The sequence below is a fragment of the Panthera pardus genome, unplaced genomic scaffold, assembly GCF_024362965.1.
Source record: "Panthera pardus isolate Hobbes unplaced genomic scaffold, ASM2436296v1 HiC_scaffold_13, whole genome shotgun sequence".
Classification (NCBI taxonomy): Eukaryota; Metazoa; Chordata; class Mammalia; order Carnivora; family Felidae; genus Panthera; species Panthera pardus.
This window is the reverse complement of record NW_026526688.1, coordinates 186,729,379-186,741,354: the sequence shown is the minus strand read 5'-3', so window position 1 is coordinate 186,741,354 and position 11,976 is coordinate 186,729,379. Positions and strand designations below refer to the sequence as shown.

The window sequence follows — 11,976 nt, the reverse complement described above, 5'->3', positions numbered from 1 at the left end:
GTTATTATCTAAAATTGAAAACAAAGAAGCAGTAATCTCAGTTTATTGTTTAAATAACATGGGAGAAAATTCCAGAAGAGACAGTTGCAAACTGTTACTTGTAGGGAGTGGGGCTTAGGAATTGGGAGGAATTGGCTAACGGAGAATTCTAGTAGGATAATGTGACTTTTAAAAACAATGTCCATGTTTTTTAATAAAATGGATAAGATTGGATGAATGGGTGCCCTGCCAAAGCATCCAGGCTGGTCTAACTCTGTTAAAATCAGGGTGTGCCCAGAGAAGAAAGTGGAAATGCTTGCCTTTACAAAGTGTCTTGGATTTGAATCAAGGCCAAGGCCAGTCAAGTGCGATCATTTAATCTGGCTCCCTTCTTGTTTGCATACACATTTGCATCCTGAGACTTTGGTCCGGGTGAGTCCCCAAACTGTTTGCACAATTTCTTGGGCTCCTCTGACTAAAGGGCACAGAACTCCCATTTGGCTGAGTGTCTGGCTGGCCCTCTTCTGAAAATATGGCTTTCCCTGCAGGATTTGGATGGGGGGCGTCCACTGCAGCTTATCAAGTGGAAGGTAGGAGAAGCTCCTTCCCCTTCACTAGGGCTGGAATGGAATTACTTCTGGTGGGGTCTGTATGCCTAGGGAAGAGGGTGAGGCTGAGGAGGCAAAAGGAAAAGAAGGAAAGGGATTAGTGAGTCTGTAATCGTAGAAGTGAAACTGTCACTTTTCACACAGAAGAGGCTCACGTTCCTTTGTCCCTTTCTTTCGGCAAGGTTGGTGGTAGTGAGGGGTTGACGACTGAGCTGCACCTGTAATTTCAGTAAGTTCAAGTTTATCTGAGACATCAATTTACCTTGGACTAGCTGCTTTTGTCATTGATTTCTTGAACACTCTTGCCAAAATTCCCCCCAACAACAACAAAAAATTAATTTCCACTGTAGGCTGGAAAAATACTCAGTAAATTTCTTCAAGGAATACAAGAGACTTTATTAGAGGATGTTCAGCTGTTGGAAGAGGTGTCCGGTTCTATTTTTAGTGCTAAAAAGCAGAGACTAGTCTAGTGTGCCATCCCATCTCTGGGGCAGCTGATAAGCGCAGGGGACAACCGCAGGGTGTGAGAAAGCACCTTGGATGGAGCTGGAGGTCTAATGGAGTTGGAGCCCTGGTCTCTGTCCTACTACTGATGAGCCTGTGCTCCATATATACATATGTTTTCCATGTGGGAAACGCTGGGCTAAACAAAGCTAAGAGAGTTTCTTGTAGTAGTTTCATAGAACTCCTGTAGCAAATTACCATAAATTGGGGGGTTTATTTTCTCACAGTTCTGGGGGCCAGAACAAGCCACGTGACTCCCCAGACTCTACTTTTTACTAGCTCTGTGTGACTTTGTACAAGTTACTCAATCTCTCTGTGCTTCCAATCTGTAAGATGGGGAAAATTAGGGTATCTATGTTATATCATTGCTGTGAGGTTTAAATAAGATGATGTGGAATTGCCTGAGTGGCTCAGTTGGTTGATCATCTGACTCTTGATTTCAGCTCAGGTCATGATCTTGCATTTGTGGGGGGGCTTGGCAGTGAGCGTGGAGCCTGCTTGGGATTCTCTCTCCTCTCTCTCCCTCTGCCCCTCTCCCCAACTCTTTTTCTCTCATATTAAAAACAAACAACAACAACAACAACAAAAATAAGATGACGTATGTCAAATGCTTGGTACCTAGTAAGTGCCCAATGCATGGTCTTTATATTGAGGGGGTTACAAAAGGATTTCTGAGGATGACTCTGTGGAACTTAGAAGTTAACTTGGAATAAATCTGCAATCAGTTATACAAGACGATATCATACATTTCAGGTGCCAGTTTCCAGGTCCTTTTCATGTAGAACCTAGGGATGACCTTACCGGTCCATTCTGAGCTCCTGTCTTCACAGGGCCTCAGGGTTGCCATAGCTCTTCTGTCTTTTGGAGGCAGTTTGTTCATGCCCTTCTGTACTGAGCTTGCTGCAGCCTTGTTTTAAGATTTTTATTTGTGGCCCCTAACCTCCCACTGTGCTGTTAACTCTCTAGCAGCGTCGAAGTGGGGAGACTTGATCCACCATGACTTCTCTCCTTGTCAACTCACAGAATGATTTTTTTATGTTTGTGGTTTTCCACCTATGCTTCTGTGCTAGGTTTGAATCCTAGCTCAGGCACTTACTAACTGAGTGACCTTGGGCAAATAACTTAAGCCTCAGTTTCCTTATTTATAAAATTAGGAAAGTGGTCATTGCCACTTTGTAGGTTTGTTCTGAGGATTACAGAGTTTATTTAGCATGTGTAAGGGGAGCACAAGAGAGCCTGGAGCATAAGAGCGGCAACACTAATCCTATCATGGGGATTCTTTCTCCTGGCTGTGGTCTCTTCCGCTCCTTTACTGACGGGAGAGTTACATTGTCTGCTCCACCTAAGGGGAATGGTGGTTTCCCCTTTTTCTGCATGTTAGAATACATTCCCTCTTTGCTCATTCCGGACTAGTTCCACCAGCAGTTGCTGGGAGAGTGTAGCTCCCCTCCCACTGTGGTGAAGATCACACATGCGGGATGTCAGTGGCTTTGTCATACGGCATTGTCAAATCAGTGTGACCTGGGATTTAAAAGCTGAAGTCGCCTTGTCACTTTTTGATTTTGAGAATCCTTGAACTTTTAGGTTGCCCTGGTTCCGAAAGTCTACAGAACCGTCGGAAGAAGTCACATACCCTCAACAGAACCGAGGATGAAACGTAAATTGTATTTGTTAAAAAAAACAACAAAAAGCTAACGTTTTGGCTATGTGTGATAAAGCATTACCATGTATGTCTTTCCACTGGCTTTCAAAACACAGCTGTCTGTGTAGGTATCTCTGTTTTCACATACCCTCTTGCTAGCCCTGAGAGATAATGAGCATACTCCCCCGCCTCCCCACTGCCCAGCATACCCATGCCTCACCCCCACACAGAAATAGGGTATTTTGGCTCTGTTACTCAGAATAGAAGGCACTGTCAGGGTCTTTGTAGGTGGGTCAGGACAGGACTTTCTGATCACCGGGCCTGCTAATATATTGATTACTTGGTTGCTTATTTCACTTGACCCTTGATTCTTCCTTCTTACTGTCCTTCATATCTCTTCGGCCCCCACTCTGGCTACTTCCCTGTTGATAGCTTTTAAGAAGAGTTTAATGAAATGTTTATTATATAAGAGTTGGCTGTGTGCTGCTTTGAGCCTTTTGGAGGAAAGCACAATATAAATCTAATAAATAAATAATAAACGAGTGATATAAGCAGGAGGAAAATTATGTGTTTTAGGTGAGTTGTAAAGAACGTTGTAAAACCTGTAAAATGTATTTGTTAGACGAAGAGGCAGGAAAAAAAGGCAGATAATCATTGTTGGTACAGAAGTGAGTCTCCTGCAGTATTTTAATTACAAAAAAAACATTTCTCATGAGTTTTAACCCTTTGTGAAGTCACCTCTGCCTCTGTTTTGGCTGGAGGGAATGAGAGACACAAAACAGCAGGTAGCTCAGTGGCATTTTGTTTACTCCCTCGGTAGGCCACAGAGGAGCTATGAAAATAACATTTAGGACCCAGTTCTACAGCTCTTATGAGCTTATAACTCCCAGTGATTTCAGGGAAGGCTCTTAAGGGGTGAACAAGATCTGCAGAATCCCACAAATCCTAAGCAAAGTCTAAACTACTCCATCAACACCTCCTGGTGGGATCTGAGTTTGTGGTTCTTAGGGAGGAAAAGGCCTCAGTTTTATGAATGTCATTATCAACCTTTGATGCTGCACTGGATACCAATATAATGTTTGGATGTTGATTTAGCTTTAACTTTGGCTTTGTGTTGGCAGAACTTGGGGGTGGGCTCAAATTTTGGCCTTCTGTTTGCCTTGGTATGTCAAAGATGGAATGCTATAGTTAAGAAATTGGAGGGGCGCCTGGGTGGCTCAGTCAGTTAAGCGGCCGACTTCAGCTCAGGTCACGATCTTGCGGTCTGTGAGTTCGAGCCCCTCGTTGGGCTCTGGGCTGATGGCTCAGAGCCTGGAGCCTGCTTCCGATTCTGTGTCTCCCTCTCTCTCTGCCCCTCCCCTGTTCATGCTCTGTCTCTCTCTGTCTCAAAAATAAATAAAACGTTAAAAAAAAAATTGGAGTTATGTTTGCATTTTAAAAGTGGGAGAATAAACAGGGCAGCTGAATTTTCAAGTTGGTTTTAGATCCCATTTGTGGTGATTTCTATTCAGGCTATTTCCTCTCTAGTCCTTTTTAAAAACTCATCTAGTCTACACAAACCTGAGCCAGAGGCATATGACATCTACACGTTTTAGATGTCAGCACAGGCCCTATATTTCTTTAGACGACTTCCTGTTTATCTTGATTCCTGTTTTCTGCTAAACCCCTTAAACATTGCAGTTTAGGATGACTGCCTGTGGTAGTCTTCTAGGACAGAGTTTACCAGATAAGAGTTTACCAGATAGATCTATTCTTTGTCTGGACCGCCTAGGAAAGGAGAGAAAAAAGACTTAAAGCATGGCTGCTTATTTCTTGGTGTGTAAGGAAAAAGGAAGAAGAGAGGGAAGCATTTATCCATGAAATTTCTCATAGCTTAAAGGGTGATATGACAGAAACCACCTTTATTTCTTCCCCGCAGGTTCAAATTTGTGACCCACAAAAATCTCAGTGATCGCCTCCCTTTGTTTAAGTTTTTCTTTAAATTCTGATTAGTTAACATACAGTGCAATATTAGTTTCAGGTGTGAAATATAGTGATTCAACACTTCCATACCACACCCTGTGCTCATCACAACAACTGCGCTCCTTAATCCCCCTCACGTATTTAATCCATCCCTGTTTTTGATTGTACCATGAAACTATGTAGGCATCATTGAAAGAGTACGGGCTGGGGCAGGGATGATGTTCAAATATTCATCAACTGATTCACTACCCAAGAAGATGCTGACTATAAAGAATGGGTATAGACTAGACTGGCACTTGCATTGATTAGTGAGAGTGGATGCCAGCCATAAACAACTGGTATGGGACAGACTATCATCTTCATTGACCATTAAGAGTGGAGGCCAGCTGTAAACTACTGATATTGATCAGGCTGGCACCTACATGAACCAATCAGAGTGGGGCCACTCTTACAGGTACTGATTGAATTTCAGTCTTGGGCTTATGAGTAAGACACATCTGGAATATGCCTGATTCTATTTGTATACTGCTGGAGAATTAAATGAGTTAACTTCTCTAAGCCTCAGATTTCTCACCTGTAGAATTCCCAGTGCTGATCTCTTTTTATTGAAACTTCATGGGGTGAATATGGGAGACATTTTTTCTTACATTTTGTACTTCTCTGGATCTGGGTTGATTCCTCAACTTTTTCTTCCAGATTACTAATTTGGACTTTAGCTTCATTCATTCTGTTTTTCAATTCCTCTTGAATATTTAATTGTGGCAATCATAGTTTTAGGTTTTCAAATTTATTCTTTGATTGCTTCAGTTTTAAGAAGCTGTATTTTGTTTTCTGGATGTAATCACACCTCAAATCTTTTTAAGAATGCTTGTTTAAAAAATTAAGTTCCTTCCTTCCTTCCTTCCTTCCTTCCTTCCTTCCTTCCTTCCTCCTTCCTTCCTTCCTTCCTTCCCTCTGTATCACTTTAAGATTTTGAGATTTTTTTTGCATATATTTCATGCTATTTGTTTTTGTCAAATGTCTGGTGATCCTTGAGAGCCTGTTCATGTTCATGAATGAAAGATTATGTTGATATCAGTGTCTGAGTTAGGTTGTTTTTAAAAGTCAAATAGTTCTATTTAACTAAAACAGGACTGGTTTTATAAGAAGTAGGGTTCTGTATAAGTGGGTGGGAACTATTGACAGTCAGTCTTTTCATAAAGGACTATATACGAAGAGAAAGAGACAAGATTTAGATCTCAATAACTTCCAGATAATGAGGATTTTAAAGAATATTTTTGTTTGCTTTTTTTTTTTAGGATTTTGTATTTTTATGAAGTCGATTTTTTTTCAATTTTATTGAAATGTAATTGACACACAGTATAAATTTCAGGTGTATAGTATAATGATTTGGCTTAGACATACTGGGAAATGATCATGACAATAAGTCTAGTTAGCATCCATCATCTCATATAGATATCGCCCTCACCAAAAACGTATTTTTTTCCTTGTGATGAGAACTTTTAGGATCTACTCTCTTAGCAACTGGCAAATGTAGCAGGGTTTTAGCTATAGTCATCATGTTTTGTTTTAAGATTTCACATAAGTGAGATCATACAGTATTTATCTTTCTCTGTCTGATTGTTGTTTATTACTTTCATGCTTCCTGCCCCCACTTCTCTTCAAGTTCATGGTTAATATACTTCTAGTCTTTTTGTATACATTTGTTTATACATTTATTTTTGAGAGAGAGGATGCGTGTGAGTGGGGGTGGGGCAGAGAGATTGAGAATCCCAAACAGGCTCTGTGCTACCAGCACAGAGCCCAACTTGAGGCTCAGTCTCACGGACTGTGGAGATCATTACCTGAACTGAAATCAAGAGTCAGAAGCTTAACCAACTGAGCTACCCAGACTCCCCCATCCATAGACTTTTATGCACACATACCCTTTTATATTTTTCACCTGAATACGAGTGTTCTATAAATGGTTTTGGCTTTTTTTTATGACACTTAACAACTATCTTGATAAGCTATAACATGTCTGCATCTTTTCTCATCAGCCTGTGCTTTTTCTTTATCTTTCTATAGTGTTCATGGATGTTACATGAAAAACTAAATGTGATTCAATATATTTAACCAGGAAAAACAAGAAAAAATTGCTGTACCTCAATCATTTGTTTGGAGTATGGGTTCTATATATTAGCCTACATAATTGTACATGAGTTTTGTTGTTGTTGTTGTTGTTGTTGTTGTTGTTGTTGTTGTTTTTGTCACCACCAAATTCATCAGTTAAGATGGGACATTTGTTTATTTGGATGAGTATGTGCCAGCATTGTACTGGAAAATAAAAAGCATTACTTGTGCTGTTCCTTCCTGGGCCTGCCCATCTGGTAGGGGTTGCTTTCCAGGTAAGTTCACTGGTGCACAAGGTCAAGTGGTTCTTTAAAAATTATTAGGCCATCACAAAGTGCCCACGCCAGCACTCTGGGACTCATGTTAGACTCTCCCTCTTACTCTCTTCTTTATTTAACCAATTATTTTTTATTCTATCTCTTCTTAACCTCTTGGTTACATCCTCTCCTCCATTACTACTGCCTTTTCTTTAGTTCTGGAACTCACTGGCGCTTATCTTCTTGAAATACCCTTCACTCCTCCACACTCCTGCAGTCTCTCCAGCACAGTGCTTAGAGTGTGGTCTGTTCAAATTCTGACCACATCATTCCATTTTGTGAGAGATAACAAGAGCTCTGAAATTAAACTGGCTAGGTTTGAATCTTGACTCCACCAGTCAGGGATCTTGGGAGATACCTAAGCTTTGCAGGCCTCAGTTTCCTGATTTGTAAAATGAGAACAATAATAGTGTCTATCTTGGGGTTGTTGTAAACATTAAATGTGTTTATTAACATCAAGTTCTTAGAGCAGTCTTGGGCAACCTGTGTGCGTTTAATAAATTTTAACAATGATTAAAAACATTATTACTGTCTTCTATCTTCTACAGAATAATTTCTGAACTTCTGGCATGGCATAAAAAAAAACTTTGTAATTTCACCTCTCACTACATCGCCAGCTTCACCTCTTGCTTTTCTTCATTTGTATCTTCTTCCTTGACCAAGATGAAGCACATGCCATTCTTTAAATGTGCCATGACCTTCATGTACTGCTGCACACATTATTCCCTCCGCTTGGGTGCACACCTGACTATTGGCATGAGCAGAGACCAACAGGGGACAGAGGTCCAGTCTTTCCACCTTCCAAGTTGGAACTTTTCTTACTCCAACATACTGCCTCTTTCATCTCTATCCTTTATACTCTTCTTCTGAGTATGTGACTTTTCTGAGTAGAGGTAGTAAGGGGCAGGGGATGGAGAGGGGCAAAGGGAACCCCTAAAAGAGGTTTTGAGTATACATGAACAATCTGCTCTTGTATTAAATATTTGAAACAACATGCTTTTTTACATGGTGACATTTGGACATGACTCCACGCATGTAAAGAAGACTACCATCATAAGTGGTGTTGATACAGATATTGTAGCTGTGTGTTGGTATTTTGGATGGCATGGGTGGTCACCATTGGTAATAGCTGGAGCCCTGTTTTTTCCTTCTACTGTGCTACATGGGCCTCTGCCTCGAGGTGCCCTAAACCAGCTGAGCACATCTATATTGGCTTTGGATCTTTCTCAAGGTGCCTGATCTTCCTTTCATTAGTGTGGATAATCAGAGTTTGATTGTAAAGTATGCCCAGGCCAAATACAAGGGCTTTTAAAATTGTCTGCTGTTTTAGATTATCCAGGCCACTGATCCCCCTTCCTTAGCATGGATAATTGAGAGTGGACTGGGCTGAAGAATGTTAAGCAGAACCAATTGACAAAATAAATGAGATTTTAAAAATCCTTTACATTTTAATAATAGAAAAAAAACCAAGGTGGTTTTTCTCTTCTTCTTCTTCTTCTTTTTTTTAATCTAAAAGGGCCTATTTGATATTTTGAAACTGTAAATTTATTAGGGTTTACCTTGATTCAAGACAGAAAAATATTTTTGTGATGCACCCATTTAAAAACCTATTTAAAATGTATACTAATTATAATAGGCGCTTAAAGGAGTTAGGGGAAATATTGAAAATATAGACAAGAGGTTGGACAGTTTCAAAGTCAATGTCAAATCTTCCTATACCTAGGTTTATGTTTCATCTAGGTACCAAGGGGAGGGTGGTAGTCACTTCAGATTCTGAAAATATCTGTCTTGATAGTGGAGGCTATAATTCTTCAACCCTAATGAGCAATAATCATGTAGAGAAGGGCATTTTTTGAATGTATGTGTAAGATTAACAGGGTTCTGATCGCTGTCTGAATGTCTGAGCTCATTCACTTCTCATTTTCATCCTCTTGTCTCTCCCTATGTACCCCTGAGTACAGGGAGAAATGTATTTACATGTCACTTGAATAGGAATTTAGAGGACATTTTCTCAAAGGAACAACGTTGTAAATAGGGGTAGGTGTCACTGAATACCCTTCAGGTGTGTAATGAGATAAATAGATTTTGGGGGTTGGCTTGGGAATTTCAATATAATGTAAGAGGCAATGGTGAGTTTCTGGGCAGGTGACTCATAAACAAGGTTTTTGAAACATTACACATTTTTATGTTGGGAATTGCCAAGCTAAGGCTTAAAGTCTCCCACAACACCCATGAATAATCATTTAAATACAGGCTTTGAGACTTGGGGGAAAAAGTGCATTATTTACTCTAAAGACAATAATCTTCCTTTGGAGTCATTGTAGTCTATCATACAGATGCATACTTGGGGATCTTTGAAAGAGCAACATTTTCTCTTGATGGTCCATTACTTCATATATCTTACAAATTATTATCCAGGTCTAGATTGCAGGCACGGATTAGAGATGTGCATCTACCACTCTGTAACACAGTGTGGGAGACTAGGGGTCTTTCACGGGAGGAAATATTACAAAGGGCTTTGACCATTGCCTACTTTGTTTGCATGAAGAACAAGATATGGGGATGGAGGTGATGGAGACTCTAATGTATCCTTTGGTTCCCCGCAATGCTGAGAACTTGGCAAATGTTGGTATACAATAAATCTTGTCCAACTGATTTAGTGAAGGGAGAACTGAGGCCTTCTCGGCATAGATATTAGACAGCTGAGACAAGCATCTGCCAGGGTCACCCCAGTGTGCTCTCTGTGGCTCAACTAAAGACAAAATGCAACCACACTAAAACTGTGATATGGTTGGCTTGATGTTGGATGATGACTTTGGAGAGAAATTGTGCCAGAAGAGTCACAAAAGGTCTGTTTCCATGATGTACTGGAGGACCTTGTTCCCTGACATGAGTTAATAATTAAATTAAGAGTTTTGGGGGTTTACCAATGGCATACCCCTTTGTACTGCCAATTGACATACTGTGGAAACTTTGTAGCTGCCACAATCAGACTTTAACATGAAAAGTCCAGAAAACTCTGTATTCAGGGAGTTGTTTTGAGACATCAGCAGACATCTCCCAAGAATGAAGACTGACCCAGTGATTCCTGGGAGACCTCGAGCAAAGTCAATTCGTTTATGAGTCAAAGAAACCTCAAATTATTCTAAACGGCATTTGCTGCCATCAGAAAGTTCTGTTCTTGAATTAGCAAGCTGCTACAAGTTCCAAGCTGGTGTTCTTTCTCAGAAAGATGCTTATGGGGTATAAATCTTTTTAAGTGCATTTTATTGTACCAATTGTTTCGTTTAGAAAAAGCCCATTAGTTTGTTATTAAGTGGTCTGTTTAATAGTGTCAATAAATTCTAAAATTGGAGACTGGGTATGGTTATTTTGGATGTTTTAATGGTCCCAATTGTTTAAATTACTTGGCCTTGACTCGTTTTCTTGACCTTTGTTTGTTTTAAGGGCTTGGAAAAACTTTCCCAACTACCCAGAGTTGATGCAGTGGCTCTTCATATATGTGATACAAACATAAAAATATTTGAATAAGTTAGCTTATTGACTTTCATAAGCAATGTGGTCTTGTTTTTGTTTCATAATTTCTTTAAGACTTACTTCTCTCAGGTGGGTAATATCTACCTTTTGGAGGTTATTGGGAATAGTGCATGAAATAACTCAAGTAATCTCTTAGCATGCAGCCTGGCATTAAAAAAAAACAAACAAACTCAGTAGATGTTAATCCTTATTATTATTTAGACTACCATCATGACCACCACCATCATCAACACCATCGTCCTCACCATCGTCTTTGCCATCAGGTGGCATGTCACACTGGGTCCTCCAGGAAGCAGAGGCCAGGATGGTGTTGATCATGCAAGAAGTTTATTCTCCATGAGAGAAACTGGAGTGGGAAGAGGCTGGGATGCAGGTCTGACAAGTGTAGGAGAGAGGGAAGGAAGAAGGAATTTTGAATGAAGCATTTAGACTGCATGACAGCTCAAGGGAAAGCCCAGCCAGGTCTTCAGGGAGTCCTTGAGCCAAAGTCGCCTGTCAGGAAGTCCCCCATCTCCCAGGTACAGGCTTGTCATGGTAGCCTCACCACACTCAGCACTGGCTGAGGTCAGCCCAGGAAAGTGTGGCCTCAGTGCAAAGGCCAGCACTTGGGACAGAGGATTTCAGGGCTCAGAGCTGGGGCCCTTGGTCAACTACTCTTCCTGAGGTTAGGAGTCTGTAAATGTGTTATTAACGCAGTCATGGTTGCGAGTGATTTTAAAAATCTTTCAATTTTTTTTTGCCATTTTATTAATCCTCTATACTAAAGCTGCCTTACTTTAACGTAAAGAAGATGTAAAATAATGAATTTAAAGTATTTTCTTTCACTTGCATTACCTGACGTGTTTGAGACTGGCCCAATCTCGGAGTAATTCCCAGCTTTTCACACTTTGCTGCGGTATTTTGTGTTACAGCTGCACCATTACTTCAACTGGACCTTTCCATGAAAAGTTTCGCTGTTCTGCTCCAACTTTAATTTCTATTTAGAAACCTGATTTGATTAAAGAGTGAAAGTTTAAGTGTTTGTAGCAGGATTCAATTAAAATAGGTCATTGTTGGGGCTCTGAAAATGGTAACTGGCCGTGGGCAAATTGGACCAAAAGTTGTAAAATTCAGTTGGATGCATCACAACATTTAACATCTTTAAGGAGGACGTTTTGCCTAATAGATTCAATTTAGAAATATTTAGTGTAGGTCATCAGCCTAAGCACCTAAAAAATGTGTTTGTTTGTTTTCTCTCCCTTTAGTTGTGGCTAGGATCAGGACACCTGGACTCTGATCTACAAAATAAACAATTTGCAGTGGGACCTTGAAGAAA

The 11,976-nt window shown here is 40.3% G+C and overlaps 1 protein-coding gene across 4 annotated transcripts in view; it reads left to right on the top strand.

The window, feature by feature from the left end:
- Positions 1–382: 382 nt before the first annotated feature.
- The window catches only part of LOC109269604 (cytosolic beta-glucosidase), a 132,124-nt gene continuing 120,530 nt past the window's right edge, over positions 383–11,976 (top strand). For 2 of the 4 annotated variants that reach the window (XM_019453599.2, XM_053901644.1), the window contains exon 1: positions 383–569. In XM_019453599.2, coding sequence (XP_019309144.1) covers positions 512–569 — 58 coding nt within the window. In that variant the 5' untranslated portion in view covers positions 383–511. The remainder of the gene's footprint in view (positions 570–11,976) is intronic. The other 2 variants (XM_019453597.2, XM_053901643.1) reach the window with 1 other exon arrangement.